Source organism: Mercenaria mercenaria, chromosome 3 (assembly GCF_021730395.1).
Source record: "Mercenaria mercenaria strain notata chromosome 3, MADL_Memer_1, whole genome shotgun sequence".
In the NCBI taxonomy this organism is placed as follows: Eukaryota; Metazoa; Mollusca; class Bivalvia; order Venerida; family Veneridae; genus Mercenaria; species Mercenaria mercenaria.
The window spans coordinates 90,934,810-90,958,610 of record NC_069363.1 but is presented as its reverse complement, the minus strand read 5'-3'; the positions used below and the strand labels follow the sequence as shown (position 1 = coordinate 90,958,610).

Below are 23,801 nucleotides of genomic sequence, written 5' to 3'. Positions count from 1 at the left end.
ACTGAACCAATTTCCAAGTCCGAAAGGCCATAATTCAGCCAAAATACTCGACAGAGTTATGTACTCTTGCCTACGGATGGAGCAAGAGTTCAAAGTTTCAAAGCCACATGTCAAATAGTTTTGACAAAACATGGACTTATACAAAAACTGAACCAATTTCCAAGTCCGAAAGGCCATAATATAGTTGTATTCATCAGTGTAAAGCTGTTGCTATGATGTTAACATCACTTGCCATTACTGGTGTCTGATAATATTATAATACTAGGGGACTGTAATGTTAATGAAATTAAAAATACTGTTCTATTTTGGAGGAAATTTCTCAATCAAATAATTTTTCCTTTTCAAACATTCATATGTCTCGATTTTACTGAATGTCAATTTTATCAAATACAGCTTTTAAAATCTACAAGATTTATTTTTAATGAATCGCTTTAAATGTCAAAATAAAACAACTACAGTGGTATTTTTTGATACTGATATTTTTTTACCAGACCAAAAAACTTATGTGGAGAACACATTATTCTTAAAAGTACAAAACACAAAGCCTTAAAACTCTTACATAAACCAATAGAATCACAAAAATAAATATAACACAAACATAAATGTTCATTACATAATAAAAATCTGAACACATTCAACAGGGTAAGAAAATCACAGTCAGCTTGTAAAGTAAATTAAAAGGGACCATTTGTCAAAGGGAGGTAACTACATCTTCAGCTTCCAAGACATACAACTTCATTTGCTAACTGAATTCAGAAAGGCTTTAGCACTATTAAATTCATATAATAACTGCTCCAAAAATAAGCAGAAAGATGTAATTGAATCTGTGTTTAACTCTGGATATTTGACTGCTTTGTCTTTTTCGTATATGACCAGACCATTTTACATAAGCTATTAAAAAAAACTTTTAGGTATATACCAATTACCGGTAGATAAATGTATTAACAAAACTGTCAAACACATGCCAATGAATTTAAAGTGCACCTAAAAAATTACTGCCTCTATTTAACTCTAGAATGTGACAATGGTCCCTTTCTGCATATGAGGTCTCTATTAAAAGGATACTGCAATACATTCTTCAGGAATTTCAAAGTACTGCTTTTCAGGACAAAAATCCTGTTATTTAAAAGCGCCATATATATAAAGCTATTCCATCAAAATACAGGTCTGAAATATAACCAGTATGTGAAAAAAGCATGACAAACCAAGTACAGTATATACAAGGTGAAACATGCATTTACATGTACTGATAAACAATTAGACATGTATAAAATTGTATGGTTATCAACAAGACACTAAGACTGACATCACCACTATCTTCAGTCAAACTTTGTTCATTCAAACTCAGATAATTTGAACATCACACTTCACTCTCATTGTCAGGTCCCAGCAAAATCCCAATATACTCTGTTCAATGGACTGAAATACCGATAACTTGAACAAATTTTCCCTGTCTCGTCGTGTTTGTGGGAACAAAGTTTGACTGTACAGTAGTAGGATAAATGATCCATGACTTAATAACTGTATAAAGTATTCTAGAAATTACAGTGAAGCACCATTCACTCCAGCATCCAGGTTTACCTGTCAAATTATGTGGTCACGGATATTTTTCTTCCATTTTCTGTTTGGATCGCTCAAAAATCTGGATAACTTGAGCACTTTGTGACCTTGAGTGATTCATGTTGTACTGTAAATTCACTATTCCTGCTTCATTATAAACATACATTTTACAGCAGTGTACTAAAATCACAGTGTATGTGTAGAACGTAAAGTTTTATTTCATAGAATACTCTACAACAGTGCAGTCTGCTCACTACTATGTAGAACTCTTTAAGAATTCATTGTCTTTGTTCTCATCTGTGTGTGTTTCAGTATGCCCTATTTTTCGGGATCCAGACTCCGACTGAGATATCAGCTCCAGCACTTGCCAGTACGCCATTATCATAGCTGATCTGTAATGAAATGTTACAAATGAAGGACTGTATACTGGGTACCACTCATTATCCCTTTGTTTTCCTAAATTTTCATGAACTGAGTGATTCGGGAATGAAAAACAATGGAATATTTGGCAAACATTATCTTCAAACTAGAAGGTGTTATTGTCATATGTCTGCCCTCTATGTATACCTTTAGCTCTGGTGGCCATTTTGTGCAGCGAAGTGTTGGCGATATGCACAACTAGGCTTGGTACTGATCACTTCTGTGAAGTTTTGTCGAAAACTGTCCAGCAGTTTGACCTGTGAAAGCCGGACAAGATTTTTCTATTTTTAGCTCTGGCGGCCATTTTGTGTAGCGAAGCGGAACGTGCCAGCGATATGCACAACTAGGCTTGGTACTGATCACTCCTGTGACGTTTCGTCAAAATCTGGCGAGCAGTTTGACCTGTGAAAGCCGGACAAGCTTAATGCGGACAGACGGACGGAGAAGGCAAAAACAATATGTCTCCCCCACCTATGGGGGAGACATCATATGTAACCTGCCTAAAAATGTGAATTCTAAACAACACAAGTAGGGCTTTGTATAATAAAATGCAAAATAAAAATGACATGAAAAATACCCAATCTCCTCTTGTTTCACATATGCCAACAACATTTATTTCGTCAGTTATCACGCCTTTTTTAAAATCTTATCAAAATTACTTATGAACAGTGTTTCTAGATTTCTTTCCACTACGCTGTCTTTTCATAACAAAGGGGAGATCAAAGCAATGACTCCTGCTTCAGATATACCCAGCCTAATGCTAAAAATCTGAACAAATGTGGTACTTGTCATTAAACCTTTAGCCTGCTGGCGGCAAGTGATTCTGCCTATGCCACCAATGCAGACCAAGATCAGCCTGCACATCCATGCAATCTGATCATGGTCTACACTGTTCGCTTTTCAGTCAGTAAATTTTCAATGAACACCCCTTCAGTTAATAAATGGTAAAATGTAATGATGGACCAGTCCATTTTAGAAATTTAGCAGGGTAACAGAGGTACAAATACCTACCCCAGCAACTTCTCCTGTATGAACTTTGACACTGTTTATTAATCCTGGGTCGTAGCTTGGTTCCACAACTTTGATACAAGAATCTGAACAACATGTGAATATACCACCATCTGTATGAACCACGCCAGTCAACCGGCCATTGTGCCCTACATCAAACGTCTAGAATAATATGAAAAAGTATGATTTGATTTTGTTCTACAGATGCATATACTTTATAATGTTTATAGAACAAAAGACATGTATCTAGATAACGATAATCCTAATTAGCACAGAAGTTGCCAAAACACCAGATATAGAGGAGTATCGTTATTTTTGTTGTTTGCTACATTTAAAACAAACTAGACGGTGAAAGTCAAGCTGGTGGATAAAGTCTCCTCAAGTCCAAACTGGCAGGCACCTGGGTGGAGATGTCAACCTTTAACAAGAGCACCGCCTTGCAAGTGCAGATGCTCATCTGATTTTTTTGTCTTTGTATAATAGAAATATTGTCCTATCCAGAAGTCCAAAAGGGGCCATAATTCTTGCAAAAAGCAATGTAGAGTTATGGTACTTGCTGTGCAGAGCCAGCATTTAATGGCTAATAACTGCTCCAAGTTTTAAAGCAATAGCTTTGAGCATTAAGGAGAAAAGTTGACCTAAACGCAAAATTTAACCAAGAATTCTGATATTTTCTAGGTCCAAAAGGGGCCATAATTCTTGCATAAAGCAGTATGGAGTTACGTTTCTTGCTGTACAGAGTCAGCTTTTGATGGTGAACAAGTGTTGCAAGTTTTAAAGCAATAGCTTTGATTGTTTAGGAGAAAAGCTGACCTAAACACAAAACTTGACGAAGAAATCTGATTTTCTTTTGATTGTTTAGGAGAAAAGCTGACCTAAACACAAAACTTAACCAAGAAATCTGATTTTCTAAGTCCAAAAGGGGCCATAACTCTTGCAAAAAGCAGGATGGAGTTATGTTTCTTGCTGTACAAAGTCAGCTATTGATGGTGAACAAGTGTTGCAAGTTTTGAAGCAATAGCTTTGATGGTTTAGGAGAAAAGCTGACCTAAACATAAAACTTAACCAAGAAATCTGATACTTTCTAAGTCCAAAAGGGGCCATAATTCTTGCAAAAAGTAGGATGGAGTTTTGTTTCTTGCTGTACAGAGTCAGCTATTGATGGTGAACAAGAGTTGCAATGTTTATACCAATAGCTTTGATAGTTTATGAGAAAAGCTGACCTAAACATCAAACTTAACCAGGCAACGCTGACGCAGACACCGATCAAGTGATGACAATACTGTGAAATCAATAATATTCGTGGGGGACTAATTTTCGTAGATTTCGTGGTTGAGTCAATCCATGAAATTTAATCCCAACGAACAAGCAAAATTCCCATTCATTTTATGTTCAAAAGTTGAAGTTGAAATTTATATCCCCACGAAATTGCCGTTTTGACCAAAACCACGAAATTTCATGCCCACGAAATTAAATGATTTTACAGTAACCCATTTAAAAAAGAAAAAATCAGATGAGCTAAAAACCAGCTATATAGCTTCCTTCTAAGAAAGCGGATTTTTTTTAGCCTTAATTCGTTTCAAGACACTTCTGTTTAGTCATATGACAACTGCAAAATACTGACATTCTTTCAGGCAAAAGGGGGTACCTGGGTTTGAACAATGGATCTTCCATACACCTTGGCAGCTTCTTCACTCAAAATGATTCCACATCCCTTCAGAGGCAAGTGTTTTGAAATCAGCAGCTTAACCATATGGTTAAAGTGGCTCAACCAAAGAATCTGACCTTTTTAAGCTATTTAACCGCAGTAGCTAGGGGCATGAGATTCAAAGTAAGCAACCATATCCATTTATCTCTTGAAACTTCATCAGCTGGTATGTCTAAAAACTGTTATAATCTGAATTTATTTTGTTGGGTTAAATGTTGCACCGACACAATTATAGGTCGTATGGCGACTTTCAAGCTTTGGTGGTGGAGGAAGACCCCCAGGTGCCCCTCCGTGCATTATTTCTTCACCAGCAGGCACCGGGTAGAACCACCGACCTTCCATAAGCCAGCTGGATGGCTTCCTCACATGAACAATACAATGCGCAGAGTGAGACTCGAACCCACATCAATGAGGGGCAAGTGTTTTAAAGTCAGCGGTCTTAACCAGCCGGCCACCAAAGCCCCCTGATGTTAGAGAAAGACTCAATGTGGCCCTCTGGGCATTATTTCAAGCACTTGGTTAAAACCAGCTACCTTCCTTAAGCCATGAAAGAGTTACTAGAAACAAATCAAACCTTTATCGAATTTTCATCAAAGAGACCATCTCTAGTGTCCATCACATGTAGTTTACCCAATTTGTCCCCCATCCACAACTGACCATCTCCGTAACTCATACTCAAGACAAAATTCTCCGTCTGTAATAAATAAGACAAGAATACCAAATACGTAAATACAAGTTTAACATAACTATATGCACACGTTTTACAAAAAATTTGAAAACCTGTTAGATCTATATGTCTCTTACATGCACTAATTATAACAAAGTTTTGAAGTTGAAACTGTTCGCTTTCCTTGATAAGTCACTGTTTCAATCAGGTTGTTTCATAAACCCTACTTTCTAGATGTATTGTTCAATTTATTAGTTTTTCTGGTTTATAAAAGACATAAAGTGAAACAGAATTACAAATATTGAACTTTTTAACAGCACCCGAACACACCTCAATAGTCTTATACTTCTTGCCAGCCACTCTGTCATAGATTGCCACCACCTTGTCCTCACTTCCTGTTATAACATATTTGTCGTCTGCTTTCACACTCAGTATGGGCTGCGCATGATAATGCTTCCTTATATAATCATTTGGGGCACGTGGGTCTAGCATGTACAATCTTTTATCAAAACCACCTGCTGCAATGAAGTTTGGCTCAAAGTGCAACCCTAGTATAGCAGATTTTAGCCTATAAAAGATAAAGCTTGACTAAATGTTAATGACATGTAGCAACAAATTATAGCATATAAGATTTCAACTATGGAAGCCAATAAAAACTTCATGATTACAGGTAACTGTAGCATATTTTAAACCTGAGAAAAGAATTGCTACTTCACTACACCTTCACCCTGGGTTTCCAATTCTTAACTTCTATGGCAAAGATTGAATATTGCACATACAGGCACTTTCATATCAAAATTTACATTTATATAAACCACCAGTCCATAGTTTGTGCTATCAACCAGTATACAGTTCAACAATAAATGTCAAAACTTGACTAAACAAGAGCTGTCAGAGGACAGCAACGATCGACTATTCAACAGCCTTGTCAATTGAATGAATATAAGTCGAAAAAGGGGCATAGTTTTGTAAAATTGCAAAACAGTGTTATGGAACCTGTACAATGCATATCAGTTCATGACAATGGACAAGTGTGTGAAGTTTCAATCCTTTCCCATTAGTAGGTACTGAGATATCAGCTTACATACAAAAACTTAACAAACAAGAGGGTCATGATGACCCTGGATCGCTCACCTGAGTAATACGAGCCAGACAAGACATCAAAGCCCTAGGCCCTGTGGTTTTGGATAAGAAGATTTTTAAAGTTTTTCCTTTTGGTTGCCATGGCAACCAGAGTTCTGCATGGAACTCAATTCTTTGAACAATTTTGAAAGGGAGCCACCCAAGGATCATTCCTGTGAAGTTTGGTGTTATTCTGCCCAGTGGTTTTCAAGAAGATCTTTTTAGGAAATGTTGATGGACGGACAACACACGACGGACATTGAGTGGTCACAAAAGCTCACCATGAGCCTTTGGCTCAGGTGAGCTAAAAACTGCTAAGTCAAACAAGAGGACCATGATGGTCCTGAATCGCTCACCTATCCCCACATGACCCAGTGTTGAACTGAGTATGACGTCATTATTTCTATTATTTGACATAGTGACCTAGTTTTGAGCACATGTGACCTAGATATCATCAAGATAAAAAATTCTGACCAATTTTCATGAAGATCCATTGAAAAATATGGCCTCTAGAGAGGTCACAAGGTTTTTCTATTATCTGACCTAATGGCCTAGTTTTTGAAGGCACGTGACCCACTTTTAAACTTGACCTAGATATCAACATTCTCACCAATTTTCATGAAGATCTCGTGAAAAATATGGCCTCTAGAGAGGTCACAAGGTTTTTCTATTTTTCGACCTACTGACCTAGTTTTTGATCGCACATGACCCAGTTACAAACCTGACCTAGATATCATCAAGCTGAACATTCTCACTAATTTTCATGAAGATCCGTTGAGAAATATGGCCTCTAGAGAGGTCACAAGGTTTTTTCTATTTTTAGACCTACTGACCTAGTTTTTAACCCCATGTGACCCAGTTTCGAACTTGACTTAGATATCATCAAGGTGAACATTCTGACCAATAATCATGAAGATCTCATGAAAAATATGGCCTCTAGAGAGGTCACAAGGTTTTTCTATTTTTAGATCTACTGACCTAGTTTTTAACCCCACGTGACCCAGTTTTGAACTTGACCTAGATATCTTCAAGGTTAACACTTTGACCAATTTTGATAAAGATCCATTGAAAAATATCGCCTCTAGAGAGGTCACAAGGTTTTCCTATTTTTAGACCTACTGACCTAGTTTTTGACCGCACGTGACCCAGTTTCGAACTTAACCTAGATATCATCAAGGTGAACATTCTGACCAATTTTCATGAAGATCCATTGAGAAATATGGCCTCTAGAGAGGTCACAAGGTTTTTCTATTTTTAGATCTACTGACCTAGTTTTTGACCCCACATGACCCAGTTTTGAACTTGACCTAGATATCTTCAAGGTAAACACTCTGACCAATTTTCATGAAGATCCATTGAGAAATATGGCCTCTAGAGAGGTCACAAGGTTTTTCTATTTTTAGACCTAATGACCTACTTTTTGACCCCACGTGACCCAGTTTCGAACTTGACCTAGATATCATCAAGGTGAACATTCTGACCAATTTTCATGAAGATCCATTGAGAAATATGGCCTCTAGAGAGGTCACAAGGTTTTTCTATTTTTAGACCTAATGACCTAGTTTTTGACCCTACGTGACCCAATTTCGAACTTGACCTAGATATCATCAAGGTGAACATTCTGACCAATATTCATGAAGATCTCATGAAAAATATGGCCTCTAGAGAGGTCACAAGGTTTTTCTATTTTTAGACCTACTGACCTAGTTTTTAAACCCACGTGACCCAGTTTCAAACTTGACCTAGATATCATCAAGGTGAACATTCTGACCAATTTTCATGAAGATCTTATGAAATATATGGCCTCTAGAGAGGTCACAAGGTTTTTCTATTTTTAGACCTACTGACCTAGTTTTTGATGGCATGTGACCCAGTTTCGAACTTGACCTAGATATCATCAAGATGAACATTCTGACCAACTTTCATAAAGATCCCATGAAAAATGTGACCTCTAGAGTGGTCACAAGCAAACGTTTACGGACGCATGGACGGACGACGGACGACGGACACCGCGCGATCACAAAAGCTCACCTTGTCACTTTGTGACAGGTGAGCTAAAAAGGGGCATAATTTGGTAAAAAAGCAAAGTAGAGTTATGGAACCTGTGCACTGCATGTCAGATCATGTCAGTGAACAAGTGTGTGAAGATTCAATCCATTCCCATTAGTGGGTACTGAGATATCAGCTTACATACTAAAACTTAACCAAATAGAGTTATGGAACCTATGCAATGTAAGTCAGTTTATGATCACAGTAAATAAGTGTGAGAAGTTTCAATCCATTCCCACAAATGGTAACTGAGATACCAGCTTACATGCAAAAACTTTACCAAATCAGGATGCCGACGCTAACGCCAATGCATGGGTGAGTCCAATAGCTCTTCGAGCTAAAAACTGTAAGAATTTATTTCTGGTGTCATGTAATGACACACTTACTGAATGGCTTCCCAGTCAATAAATGAATATGTGTTTGAAAAGATTTTTTAAATAAAATTTTATTAAACTATCTTCACTCCTTTTACTTATTACAATGAAAGTCCATTTAATTCTGGATCAACCCTCACATGTACTTTTGATGCCCTACATTACAGCTGTGGGTTATCAATAAGATTTATATGGAGAATAACGGTACAAACAGCAAAAAGAATAAGGAACCATATGGTACATATATTCTCTTTTGCTCTCTAAACAGAACAGTATTTAAAACACAGAACATCACAATTAATTAAACATTGATGTTTACAGCACGGAAATTATATGCCTTCTTAAGAGATTTTATCAAGCTTTTATTCCAAACGTGTAATTAGTAAGAATCTCTATAATAAAGTGCACATATGTTGTCAAAGATGTACCTGTAACACATGTCATTTATTCTATCCTTTATTTTTCAAGGACACTGTTTTATACATATTAAATTTATTTGTATACAAATGTAAACTATGCACATGATGCTTACTTGATTTCAGAATTTTTTCTGATTTCCCCACTGTTGAAATCAAAGAGACGTATGTAGGTATCCCACGACCCTGTGACCAGTGTGTCATCATTGGAAGCCATTGACCAAACCCAGCCCTGAAAAACCAGCCTTCAATTGAATAAGTCTTACAAGATGCCCAACTGGAATACATCAAAATATTACATGTTATGTTTATTTCTCCTTACAAATATATTGTAAAAGCAGAAATTTTCGTGAGGGTTTAATTTTCGCTATATTCATGTCATACATCTAGCGAAAATTAATCCTCACGTAAATATTCACTTTTAGTATAATTCAAATTCAAGTATGATACCACTTTTACAATTTCGCGAATATTAAACCTCGCGAACATACTCAAAATTTCAAATTCGCGAAATTTTGACCCAGCAAAAATATGTGCTTTTACAGCTTTCTTAAATATTTCAAAGCTGCTAAAACAAATTAGCAAGTCTCTGGATGAACAATAAGATTTCTACAGTTTTATAAGCCTAGTAACATACATTTTTAACCAATCATATGCCAGACATTAATTAATTTTGCAACTTTTCGAGAATTTATTTCTGTAAAATGCACAATATGTACATATATATCAGCTTCAACCCAAGAGTAACTAATAGACTGACCTACTTAGAGCTGCATGTGTGACATAATTTAACTACTGGTTAGAGTTGTAAATTCGGCCACTTTTTGCAGTTTTTCATAAATATTTCTTTCTTTATGCAACTGATTTGTACACAATTTCTACCATATGTGCTTTAATACAAGCAACATTGATTGTTATCATTAACGGCCGTTTACAGTATGGTAAACAATAAAACCGCGCTTAAAATAACGGACAGGTTTAGCCTCCACATTTTACCATCTAGAGGTTGTAAATATTCGGCCACTTTTTAAACATAAAGTTGGTTATATTTTTAACATTGTCATGGAAATAAATCGATGCTGCAGCCAAAATCATTCTGTTTTCAACAAACTGCAATCAATTTTCAATAGCATACCTCGTGGGAAATATTTGCCAACTGATATTTAAAAAGCGCCTGTCATCCTTCTCACACCAGCATGACACAGTTTAATTTTTACGTCACTGTTTATCACACATTCTAGCATAAACCTGCATGTCTTGTCATTTTTCGGGGGCGTTTAGGAGTTAAGGGATTCTCGCGCTCACGTGCTGCTATAACACCTTTTTATATACTCACATTCCGTGGCAAAGCATAAACGTATTACGGCCCCAAAACGGATAATTCAAAGGAAATTACGTCAACATGAAAAACAACGTAGACATGGAAGTTCAATGACGTTGAGGGACAATATATTAATTTACTTGGTTTTAACGCGTTTTATGCAAGTTAGCGCATGTTCTTTCCCTGTTAAAGTTTTATTAGATTTGAATTAACCCTTGCGGGGCCTCAGCATAAACGAGCGCATGCGATGACGTCACGTGACCCGTGAGACAAAATATTTGCTTTTTCGAGTATACAACTTTAGGGAAGGACAACCTTTTTCTACTCACATCAACTTGCTGTTTTTTGCCGACTTTGTTGCTAATGCAAGTGCTTATGATGACACATATGCGTTTTCAAGCATCTGGCTCGAAAAAAAGCTTTAAAGTGGGTGGCCGAATATTTACGACCTGGCCGAATTTACGGCTGGAACCAGTATGTGTCATTGTATCAATATGTTTGTTAATATTTCATATGATGAAATGTCTTGACTATATGAGTACACCTTAATAGCTTTTATGTAAATAACAAATAACTCGACAATAACTTTTCTTATGATTACAAGCACTCCATAGACTACAGTTACGAGTACATTTGTACTCGGGCTATGTCCCTGAGAAAACACATGCATCTGTGTTTACTTGCCTGTATGACAGGGATTTTTAACAAATATTTCATGTCTGAAGTCCTCGCCCTGTCTTAAAAGCTGATCAAAATTTTATCAAAATTTTCAATTTGTCAAAATTGGGCTTTCATACAAGAAAAAATGTTGTTGACGAGCAAAATATCTTTGTATTTTACATGATGTATTGGATAATTACCATTAAATGCATGGCATAGCTATTTAACAAATGTCACGCCATGTACCCGGATAATCTTAACTCTGTTCAGCGACCCTAACTCAGTGCCAACATGGCGGATGTAAAGCCGATACAACTTTGTTTTCTGTGTAATTACGATGTATAAAGGAATGTTTTCTGTTGTTATATCTATCTCCATTGATCAAGTGTATATTTATTTCAAAATGTATCATGTTAAATTATCAACCTTGTGTATTCAGGTGGAAAAACGACGAACAAGGCAACTTTTTCAATGAAAATTTTTACAAAAAATCTTTAAAAATACTTCTATGCTTTTGATGCCTCGACTATTTTGTTGTTTGAAAGCAAAGATATACTGCATTATAGGCCCCTTTACACTATGTTGTTTACCAACTACATGTTGACACAATACATGTTCAAATGTACTGACAGCGAGAAAAGGGATAAAAACCTAACTTTGATTTGATAAAAACCGAACTCAGTTTACATGAGGAATGGATAAAAACCTAACTTACACGAAATTGTGTGACGGATAAACACCTAATTGACTAGTATTCTATAGAAATGAATGAGTTGACATGTACATGGTCTGATTATTGTAAACATTACTTTATAAGCGGTATTGTCTTCAAACTTTGTCATTAATTTTAAGATGTTATATGTATGCCCACTACAGTCAAATATTTTTTCATAATTTTAATATTATGCAAATAGCAATGTTTGGAATAAACCCTAAAAAATAACTCAGTATAAAAGTCAAAATTATTATATTTACATAAGAAATTATTTAATACCACCGATGTTCGAAGTTCTGTAGTCCCCAACCCTCTCTCCCTCCCTCTCTCTCTCTCTCTCTCTCTCTCTCACACACACACACACGCACACACTGTTTCAGAAAAATTGTGTTTGTTTCAAATCTTGTATATCGTATAGTGTAAGAGATTTTTATAGAGGTGCTAATGGAATATTTTTGATATTGTTTAAATGGGGTTAGATTTATGATTAATTATTAAATATGATATTTTTTCAGACAGTAAATAGGGAAGAAAAGTGTGTGTGTGGTGGGGTGGGGTGGGGGAGTGATGCATGGACTGACAGGACAGGGGTGTGGGTATCCTTACATTTTTCACTTGTCCACAGACACTTAAAATCCACTTGTCCATAGTCAACTTTCACTTGCTCTGATTTGTAATATCAAACCTTCATGAAAGCGCTAACAGACTGGAAATCGAGTTCTTTTTTTAGGACAATGAAAAGAAAAGCATATCACAGTAACTGTGGTAAAATATAAGCTGTTGAAATATTTGCCTTTTAACGTTTATTAAGTCTGAAATAGCGTAAGCAGTGTTCGGATCTTTTGAGGTCATGCCCGAAACACTGCCCACGCAATGTGCAAAGCCAGATGAATTCAGAGAAAGACTCTTAAAACGTTCCGACTTGTTTTAGTCATACTTGCGATCTCTGTGTGCTTTTGATTTTAATTTGGCTGACTACTGGGTCAAATATTTCCTTTGACAGTGACTTATTGTCTCAGCAGTTGGAATTCTACTTACAAACTTGTCATAATACTTTTTATAAGTTGTTTACGTTTCTGATGTCTTTAAATGTCCTTTTTGTTCTCTGTGTGTAACTCTTGTTTTCCTTTTTATAGTTTTAGTTACAGAATGCTATATGCTGATGATGCAAATATTTTTCTTCAGCTACTTTAAGTAGTTCTTATGTTCCCTTTAGCATGTATATGGTTTCTTCTTTTATGTTGTTTTTTTAAATGCATGTTGTAAAATGTGACTCTTCTTATTTTTGTGTAGTGTCAGCTAATTTTTTTATGTTGCTTTAAATGTGCTAAATCTGTATGTGGTAAATTACTTTTTCGTTTTATTTGCTAGTACATATGTGCTATTTTGTTTTAATGCGCTGTAACATGTATGTGATAATTTGTGATTGGTTTCTTATCTACTTAGAGCCCAACCTGACTAAAGTACTTCATCTTCTAAACGAAGATCTGAGAACGACCCGTTCACATACGTCTTCTGTATATTTTGGATTTCCAGTATTGCTATTTTTATTTGAACCAATCAGACATCTTGTTCGAATGCCAAAGAGTAAGAAAAATATGCAGTTATTTCAGGGCTCGAACCTGGGACCCCTCGCTTTCAAAGCAATTGGCCTACCGACTGAGCTAACCGGCCATCTGACACAATACGACATAAGAATTGTAAATATTAAAAGTCAAGGCTACAGGTAGATTTGCAAAATGTTGTAAGCTAGGCTCTGATTGGCTAGCGAAAGGGTCGTCAGAACGAGGCCATGATTAGGTCGTTCTCAGATCCTATGCGTAGCGTAATAGGATATGTACTTTAGTCAGATTGCTTAGAGCCAGATGCTTTATTTGCTTTAATGTGCTTTAACATATTTGCATTTTCTTACAGCTGTTTTACTTATGTTGAGCTTATTTACATGTGTTTGTCGGAAAATAGCTTTAAGCTAGTGTTATTGTTTATACTTTTCCGACGTTAAATTAAATCTTCTTGTATCTAAATCTTCTCTGATATTTTACATAGTCACCGAGTTACAGTGTGCGCGAGACCTAGTCAAAGAACCCATTATCTTTATCACCTCCATACCCCTGAAGCAACACACAATCTAAATGATATTTTATGTTTTCTCATTTTATACCTGAAAAAGTATGCTTTTCCGCGGACACACAGAATGAAAAATGCACTTGTCCGCCGGCAAAAAATCACGAGTCGGATAAGTTGGACATAGGAATCCCACATCCCTGCAGGGGTGGGTGGATCAAAGAACTTCGAGCAGTCCATAAAAAAGCACAGACGAACAGCAGTTTTCGTTTGGTTAGGTGTTTATCCATTCTAAGTTCGTATTTATCCAGCACTGTTTCCTATACCAGTTAGGAATTATCCGCAAATTTAAACCCACCTCATAATCAATACAATTTTTAAGATATAAAAATTGATTTCAAACTTTGATACTGTTAAACATTGTCAAAGAGATATTTATGGAACTAATACATTTAATAAGTAAGTTCTTACTGCAATTTCTGGTACTTTAAAACAGTTAGAAACATAAAACATGTTCATTTTGAAGACTTTTTTGAGTACATTTTAATGAATTCCAGCCACATAATGTGACATTTCGATTGAAATATTTAGTACACAAAACATGTTATCAATACAGGATATTATGACTATCAAAAGTTTTACGCTAACATTGCATACTCACATAAAAACACGAAAAAAGACAAGGAAATTAACTACATACATCGTCTTTCTGTCAGCCATGTTGGCACTGAGTTAGGGTCGCTGAACAGAGTTAGGATTATCCGGGTACATGGCGTGAAATGTACACTATTTAACATCTCATAACTATTTCAGAGCTTTTATACATCAATGAAACACTAACCAAGTGTTTTCATAAATTAATTCTGCCTAGAATTCACTGATTTCACTTTACTTTTACACTAAATTTACAACTAAATAATTTGAATTTTCTAAATGAAAATTCTGACATAAACCTGGGGGCATGCCCCTTCAAATTTGTATGCAAAAACACAGTATGAAAGACATTGGCTTAGGAGCAGGGGCCAGAGAGGGAGGGGTAGCATATGCTTTTTCGGTCCAAACATTTTGGGGGTAATAATTTGGCCAGTCACCCTTCCCTGGATCAACTTTGAAATCTCTCCTCCCTTCATGAATCACATGTGGAAGAGAAATGACTTAAGACACATTATATCCTGTCAAATCCTCAATGAATGAAAACAACTTACTCTCCCAGATACCAAACTTGCAATTTTTTTTTCAATTCCTAACTGGAGCTCTACTTTTGAGCTAACTGAGTATGCACAAAACTGAATGAATTGATTGTCGTTTGACAAATGTGATATCACTTACGTTTTTTGTAATAACTATACATATACCTACTTTAAATTGAATCAAATGTATACTGTATGGATAAATCAGTATTGTAAACACCTACAAATATTGAGTTTACCTAACTACATATCTCAAGGGCTACGTAACACAGTATGATTAAATTTACCTTGTGAACCTTTGTTTCCGAGGCAACAATGATATCTTTTATTTGGTCTTGATTTTCACAATCATATTTTGTAAGATCCACAATGTTCAGATGGCGGTCCCTTGAACCAACTGCTAAATATTTTCCATTCTGAAACAGTCAATCTTGTACTAAATGTTATTTCATCACATATAAAAGATGTGCTGGTCGGAGACTGGTTTACTTTGTTGCTGGGTTTAACGTCATACAAACACAAACTGAAAACTGAAACTATTTTATTTGATTAAACGCCTATTTTTACGTAAAACATATTCCAGGGTTCCCACTCTTTTCCATGGAAATAATTCAAGGACTTTTCCAGGACATTTTCACAAAATTCAAGGACTAATAGAGCGCCTCGTGGTTCAAAGTAGAGCGCCCAAACCTGATCCAGACATTGTAGGTTCAAGTCCCGTCAGAAGTGAAATTCTTTCACTGCCACTAAGATCTTTAATAGGTGCTAGAACTTTAAGAAAATAAGCTAGAGCTATCCCTAAAGGGGATGAGGTATAATACATGTAAATTTAATTAAACTAAAAAAACAGGACTCAATTTTCACCAAGCGTTTAAGACTTTTCAAAGTTGTCAGTAGGTTGCTTTTTAGATTGACTTCTTGTGCTGATAAGCATCTCTTCACCTTGTGATTCAATTTTACGGGTGTTCTGCAATTTGTCAGATGTATTTCAATCAGATTATAAGCATGTACAATGCAGTCATCTGGCAATACCGATTTATTGTCAATTTTCAGACTTTTGAGGTCGTATTTTACAATAGCTTTGCCAATTTCTCTTCTTTGTAGGAAAGAAATCATTTTTCAAAGTGTGCCACATTTTTCATTCATCTTAATCACCGGACGCTTTACAAAGAAAGACAACTCCATATAGACTAAGTAGGTGTAACACCACTCAAATCTCAACTGATGTGAAGAGTTGAAGATGTGAATTTTTCAAGAACAGGGATAGCAATGCCGGTGTTTCTCTATTTAAATATGTTTGCTTTTTATGTACACTGGCAATATTGTGAGCATACAGAGGGCAAAATTCCCGACTTTTTCCAGGTTTTTTGCTCTTTCTTTAAAATTCAAGTATTTTCAAGGCCTTGAAAATGAAATGAAAAATTCAAGGACTTTTCCAGTTTTCCAGGAAGCATGGGAACCTTGATATTCAATGGCGTTTTACAAATACATAAAATATACGTCTAAAAATTAAGATTATAGATCATATGAAGCATTTCCAGTTTTTTGATGGTGGATGAAGACTCAAGGTGCCCCACGTGCATTATTTCAGGCACAAGCAGACATCTGGGTAGAACCACTGACCCTCTATAAGCCAGCTGGATGGCTTCCTCACATGAAAGAATTACTAGCCCCAAGCGAGGTTTCAATCCCACAATGGTAAGGAGCAAGTGATCAGGTCAGCGATCTTAACAACTTGGCAACGGAGTCCCCTCAGAGACTGGCTTCACAACAAAGTGTTTGTGATATATTACAATGTAAAAATGGCCGGCCCAGTGACCTGTATGAGTGTTCCTAGCTTTTTTACCAGAACAACTGAAGTTGTTCTGAATTCTTTCCCCTGAGTAGTTGGGGGAAAAACAGCATTTTCCCAGCAGTAACTACTATAAGAATCTTTCAATGGTTGAAGGTGTGGTGTGAAATATATCTGGCTGGATGGTAACTGTTTAGGCAGTAAAGAGGATCTGCCAAGTTGCTGCAAAACCATTACCCAAGAGCCAGATATTTCCATCTGCACCTTCAACTAGTGATAGATTCTTTTTCTTGCATGCCATAGTCTTTAATTAATAGAAGAATTAAAGCTTTCCTTTAAAGCACTATTTTAATGTAGTAGTGTATGAATTTACACATTCATCCATAAATTGCAGCACACAAGTCATCTTACACCTCGAGGTGAGATGTTTTTCTAGTACCAGCAAAAACACAGGAAACTCCTGTCTGGCATGCAAGAATATAGTTATACGAGTTTCTGATGGGATATAATATGGGAAACCTGAGACATTATAAAACAAAATAACTTTCATCAGTATCAGAATATTCACAAATCTTTACAATAATTATGCTTACAAGACAAATCTTATAAAGTAGCAAAGCAGTACCTTCATTAAGTGAACAACATCCACTGCAGCAAAAAATCCTTCCTTCAACATGAAGTGGTTGAAATGTTCTTCTGGATTTGACCACATCGTGTGAATTTCCTCACGTTCCATGCAAGCTTTACGCCAATTAAAATCATCTCCTATTATAAAGAATAGAAACACTTATAATTGAGCCGTGCCATGAGAAAACCAACATAATGGCTTTGCGACCAGCATGGATCCAGACCAGCCTGCGCATCCGGGCAGTCTGGTCAGGATCCATGCTGTTCGCTAACGGTTTCTCTAATTGCAATAGGCTTTGAAAGCGAACAGCATGGATCCTGACCAGACTGCGCGGATGCGCAGGCTGGTCTGGATCCATGCTGGTCGCAAACCCACTATGTTGGTTTTCTCATGGCGCGGCTCATATGGCTGAATAAATAATTTCATGTGCAGTAAGGCAACAATTATTAATTTTAGTCTGTTTTTCATTTTGTGAAATTTAAACTGTTTCTGATTATTTGTCAACAATTCACATGTAAATCCCACACAATGATTAATGAATAAGGCATGAACCATTTTGGAACTTGTTTTTCTTTCATTTCTAGTATTTGCAACAATTTTTAGAAATGCAAAACCACTGTTTCTTTTCACTTAAGGAGCAAATATTCTAAAAGTACACTTTCTATGGGTACTTCAATGGTGTCATTAATTACTGAACTAGAAAGCAGAGGGAGGTCTGAGGGCTTTTTCCCCATTTAGAACTTTATCTGCTACAGGAAAAGTAGCCGGGGCTTCAGACAACAATAGCAGAGAAAAATCCCCACCATAAGGCCCTCAATGAAACCATTCATACTTGCATTTGTTTTCTTCTTATGTAATCAAGAGATGAAAATAATTACTCCAAGCTGAAGTATTCAACAAGACTTCAAGAAAAACATTCCTCTTGGAGACTTGTATCTTTTATCTTGAAGGATCTTAAAATGTTTACCATTATTCTGACATTCTTAACAACAGAAAAACAATCTCTTACTTTCAATTACAGGATACTGCTTAGACCATCTTTGCGAGATCCTCGTCTTCCAATATTTGTCGCCCGAGAACAACTCATAGAACCGTTTACATGCTCCATACAGTGACAATATAACTGTACGAGATTCTAGGAACGATGCTATATGGATCAGAATTTCTGATGGCAAATCTGTTATATTCAGACAGTTTTCTGCATTTATACAATGGTCAGAGTCAGCATTTTCAGCATCAAATTCCTCTGCATTGTCTGTCTGAAAGATGTTCATCTGCGCCATTTTAAAGGCTAATTCTTTGTCCACACTGTTGTCAATGATAACAACTCCTTCACTCATTGTCAATCGTATATGAATTGCTTTGGAAACTTCATTCAGTCAGTAACACTTTTTACCATCACAACAAACCTGAAAAAAACGAGTGAATGAAGTATTGCCATGCAATACAAAGTCCCCTACTGGAAGGCACCTAATTTGCTCTACTGCAGTATAACATAATGATATCTGTCAATGATGTATAAACAATATTGTACAATATATACAATATGTTATAACAAAACACTTGGATTAAAATTTATATAAACAAGAGCTGTCTCCATAGGATGACACATGCCCCAGATGGCACTTTGAATGCATAGTTATGGCCGATGTTAGAGTTTAGGACCTTTGACCTACGGACCTGGGTCTTGCGCGCGACACGTCGTCTTACTGTGGTACACATTCATGCCCAATAATTTTAAAATCCATGCATGAATGACAAAGATATGGACCGGACACGCCCATCAATGCGCTATCATGAAATATGACCTTTAACGTCTAAGTGTGACCTTGACCTTTGAGCTACGGACCTGGGTCTTGTGCACGACACGTCGTCTTACTGTGGTACACATTCATGCCAAGTTATTTGAAAATCCATATGGATGACAAAGATATGGACCGGACACGAATGCACTATCGTGAAAAATGACCTTTAACGTCTAAGTGTGACATTGACCTTTGAGCTACGTCATCTTACTGTGGTACACATTCATGCCGAGTTCAAATCTAGATAAATGAATAAGGTTCCTTGAATCAATATTTTGATTTTAGTTTTAGATATAGGTGGTGCTACTTATGCATAGAAATACAACTGTGAAAACTAGTGCTATATTCTTTGACTTAATATCTCCTGTTTGAAATGTAAACATACTGTCTCTCATTATATTCTGTCTTGAAATGTTTATTTCTAATACCACAGTCATATTTCGCGGTATTTGAGTTTCGCCACCTATTTCATGCATGCTATCGAAAAATGTTCTTACCTGCAGTTACCTTGCTAAATATCTGTCAATATTTATTAAAAGCGTATTTTTTGCATATCTATTGCAAATATCAAATAAAATCCACTAATTAAGCAAATACTTGCAACGTTTATAAGTTTGTCTACCAGCCATTCGGCAGTTTTCCTCATTTATTATGCAAATTAGGTCCCGCCCATAGGTTAGAGAACACCAGATTTTACGTAACATCCCCAGCTAGACAAAAATGAATGAAATGTCAGTATTAGACGAAATATCAAAACGTCTAAACTCAACGGATTATATGGGGGAGGAGGGGATGGGGGTCCCGCCACCATCCCCTCAAAATACACCCATGATACTAAACAGTGAAGCGGAACTTGTTAGAAAAGTATCAGATAGAAAATATTCAGTAATAGTACAATTTTTAGGCTCCAATACATTATGACCACGCCCGCGACCGTGTGGTTTACTTGCAAAATATCTGGTATGTCCACTTCCCAGAGGAGAATAGTTTCGATAGTGTCAATGTAAACAGGTAATATAAAATGTTTTAACTGGCGTTTATGACTTTTGAGTGTTCCTGTTAGTTTGGCTTAAATAGTTGTTCAATGTTTGAGTACCAGTGCTCCAGCTAGGATTAAAAAAGGGCAGGGTGCTGGCACTGAAAAGGGCACTTCTGGGGTGGTGGTCGGTCCGGGAACGTGCTCCCCCGGGAAAAAAATATAACTAGTCCATGCATACAGTGCATTTTAACATACTTTAGGCATGGAATTTGGCATAATTTAGGCATGTTTTTTGGCACACTTCAGGTATGGTCTTTTAATAGGCTATGTCTGTCATATCTAATGCATCTGTTTATTAACTAAAATTTCTGCTGTTTGTATTTTACTTGGCATTGATTTTCAACTTGTAACATTTCTTTGTAATTGCATACTGAATAACAATATCTATGTGTTTAGGCCTATTTACTTGTTACAATTTCAGTACACATCTTCTCCATGTAGGCTACTTGATATTTATAAATTTATACGTGCAACATATTATATACAGAAAATAAAGTTTAAACTTCCACTTAAGTCAATGAAATCAGGCAAAGTTTTTAACTTACAACAGTCTTAAAAGCAAGTTTAGCACTTGTAATAGACATATTCCGGGTATCCAAAATTTTATATCCGGATATGGTTACACTTTTTTCTAAAAGTCGTCGAATGTCCAGTTTAAACAATATTTTTGAAAAATTATTATGATGCAAAGACAGTTTAACAGCATTTTACAGTATCTGACATTACAGTGTACCCTGTCATTACATCTTAGTAAACTAATTTCAAAGAAATCTTCATGAAAAATCGGCAATTTCACAAAGCAGACGACAACCTACTTTCGATTTCAAAAACTTGTAAAACGATAAAATCAAAATATTTTCCTATTTAAATCAGATTGTGATCGATTTTTATTAATTACATATAAATGTCTGTTGTCTGGACTTAAGTTTCAGTTGTGTATAAAGGGGTATTTACGACTATATTACCGAAAACGAAAGTACACTTTGACAGGTGGCGCGAAATGATAATGATTTCAGACTGGTTTGCAAACTGTTTTAACACTAAGGTTCAATGATTTTAATGCTAGTGGAGCAGTCTAAAATATCATGGTCTGCCTCGGGCATGATTACAGCAGGTAATTGTTTAATTGTTTGCTAATTATGTCAATGCCCCCCGGCGTGTATCACTCGATAAAAAGGGGGCAATAAAGCAGTGTATTATAATCATTGAGGCAAAAAAGGGAAGTTTGGCTAAAAAAAGAAATGAATGGTTGTAAAACGGGCAGGGTGCCTGGCGGGGCAACAGGGCGGAACGAATTTCGGAACGGGCGATGCGCCCTGCTGTAAATAGCTAGCTGGAGCACTGAGTACAATTTAGTGCTTTTTAACCAATGATAATTTGATTGCCACAATTGTTGACCTATACCGCGAGATTAGTGATGTGACGTCACACAATGGCAATGGCTGACTAATGTTGTTTAAAATACACATAGATGTTTCTTGAATGGAAGTGTCTAGGGGTACGGATCCGTACCTCTAGAATCTGATTCTAGAGGTACACATCCGTACCTCTAGACAAGCCTGTTAGGGGTTTTCTAGGGATATGGACCTCCGTTTTTCTAGAGATTAAGGGTTATTTACATTTCAAATTTTGTCGAAAATGAGATAACAAATAAGACTTCATCAGTATTCACCTTAAACTTGGATCTAAATGGTTTACAGATACCAACCTTCACCCGATTGGTTACATTTTCTTTGGAAGCGTAAATAACCGAGGAACACCAAATAAATCACGAGGATTCGAATTTGCAGAAAAAAGCTTAAAGATTAAACAAAATAATGTTAAATTATGTCGTGAAAAAAAACCCCTATTTTTAGGGTGATAATTAACCCTTAGGGTATATATGTTTTCCACACATTTGGTAGCCATTACGAGATACAAGGGACGTTTTCACAAACAGTTTCTTTTAATTAATCTCGATCGGTTAACTGACTATTAAACAATCAGGTCCGTGCCTATTATCATTATATCTTGTTAAATAACAAAATAAATAGGTGAATATTATTATGTGTATTTTTTCTGCTGAATTTCAATTATAATTCATTCAATTTCAAGAGTAAGATTCACTCATTAATCTAGCTGTTATCAACATATTATTTTACAATAAACTAATTGACACGGAACAGTGTATTCATTTGGAGTTCCTCGGTTATTTAGGTTTTGAAAGAAACAGTAAACAATCGGGTGAACGCTGGTATCTGTAAACCATTTAGATCCATGTTTTAAGTGAACACTGGTTAAGTCTTATTTGTTATTTCATTTTCAACAAAATTTTAGATGTAAATAAACCTAAATCTCTAGAAAAAGGAGGTCCGTACCCCTAGAAAACCCCTAATAGGCTTGTCTAGAGGTACAGATCCGTACCTCTAGAATCAAATTCTAGCGGTACGGATCCGTACCCCTAGACACTTCCTTCTTGAATGATATCTGATTTATTTTCACGCAGTTATTGATGCATATGACATTAAATATTGTGGTAAAGACAATAAATATTCTATTGTGTTGTTTCTTATTTCATGTTGTTACTTCGAATGTCAAGTACCGCGACATTACAGATGGATGGTATATATATGGCCTATCTATGTGTGCTCCAGATAATTTAATCTTAAAGAAATAAAATGCATGTCCTAAACATACCACGGTAAATTTACTCAAAATCGCAGTTAAAAATATATGATTTACATACTGCATGCATAAATAAAAAATATTTGTGATTTTCTGTCATAACTTATGACACCGGTGACTATCCAGTTTTTTTGCGATTTTTTTGTTTTTGCAGTCCGAATGCAGAAATCAAAAACTTACCTGTACTTCGTTCCGTCTCAAACTAGAATTATAGTTTGCAAAACAGATTCTTCTACAAAATTCTTGGAGCTATCAATTAGTCATTTTGGTATATTATTAGAAATGATTTAAAAAAAAATATTTGGCAGATTTCGAAACGGTGTCCAGAAAATAAAGCCCCGAGTAATTTGTCTTAGTAAACCGTCAGAAACCGTACCGTACCGTATCATAATTTTGTTATGTACTGATTATGTAATCACACTGGCCATAGCTTTATCAGATCAAGTGGTTCCAACGTTGTTTGAACGGTGAATTTTACGCCGATCAGATGGAGAAATATGGCCGATACTACAATTTTCCGGAATTGTAAATATGATTTAAAGGAATTTCTACCCGTTAAATAACGAATCAAATGAAAACGATGGGTGCACCTGGAGCAC

General features: G+C 36.0%; 1 protein-coding gene across 2 annotated transcripts; it reads right to left on the bottom strand.

The window, feature by feature from the left end:
- Nucleotides 1-394: 394 nt before the first annotated feature.
- On the bottom strand, nucleotides 395-23,539 carry LOC123524073 (F-box/WD repeat-containing protein 9-like). 2 transcript variants are annotated; one of them, XM_045301969.2, is made up of 9 exons: nucleotides 23,383-23,539; nucleotides 18,704-19,103; nucleotides 17,692-17,831; nucleotides 15,562-15,690; nucleotides 9,441-9,556; nucleotides 5,694-5,931; nucleotides 5,271-5,390; nucleotides 2,992-3,150; nucleotides 395-1,952 (listed from the first exon to the last, which is right to left on the bottom strand). In XM_045301969.2, exons 2-9 carry the CDS (start codon nucleotides 19,032-19,034, stop codon nucleotides 1,869-1,871), a joined length of 1,317 nt encoding a protein of 438 aa, XP_045157904.2. In that variant the 5' UTR covers nucleotides 19,035-19,103; nucleotides 23,383-23,539; the 3' UTR covers nucleotides 395-1,868. The 2 variants fall into 2 exon arrangements, with proteins under 2 accessions (XP_045157904.2, XP_045157905.2); XM_045301970.2 differs by lacking the exon at nucleotides 23,383-23,539 and adding an exon at nucleotides 19,997-20,138.
- Nucleotides 23,540-23,801: the final 262 nt, after the last annotated feature.

Coding starts and splice junctions, on each gene's coding strand:
- LOC123524073 (XM_045301969.2), bottom strand. CDS start 19,034: ATGAGTGAAGGAGTTGTTATCATTGACAACAGTGTGGACAAAGAATTA. Junction 15,691..17,691: donor ATGTTGTTCACTTAATGAAG/GTACTGCTTTGC, acceptor TGACTGTTTCAG/AATGGAAAATATTTAGCAGT. Junction 5,391..5,693: donor AGAAGTATAAGACTATTGAG/GTGTGTTCGGGT, acceptor TATTTATTACAG/ACGGAGAATTTTGTCTTGAG.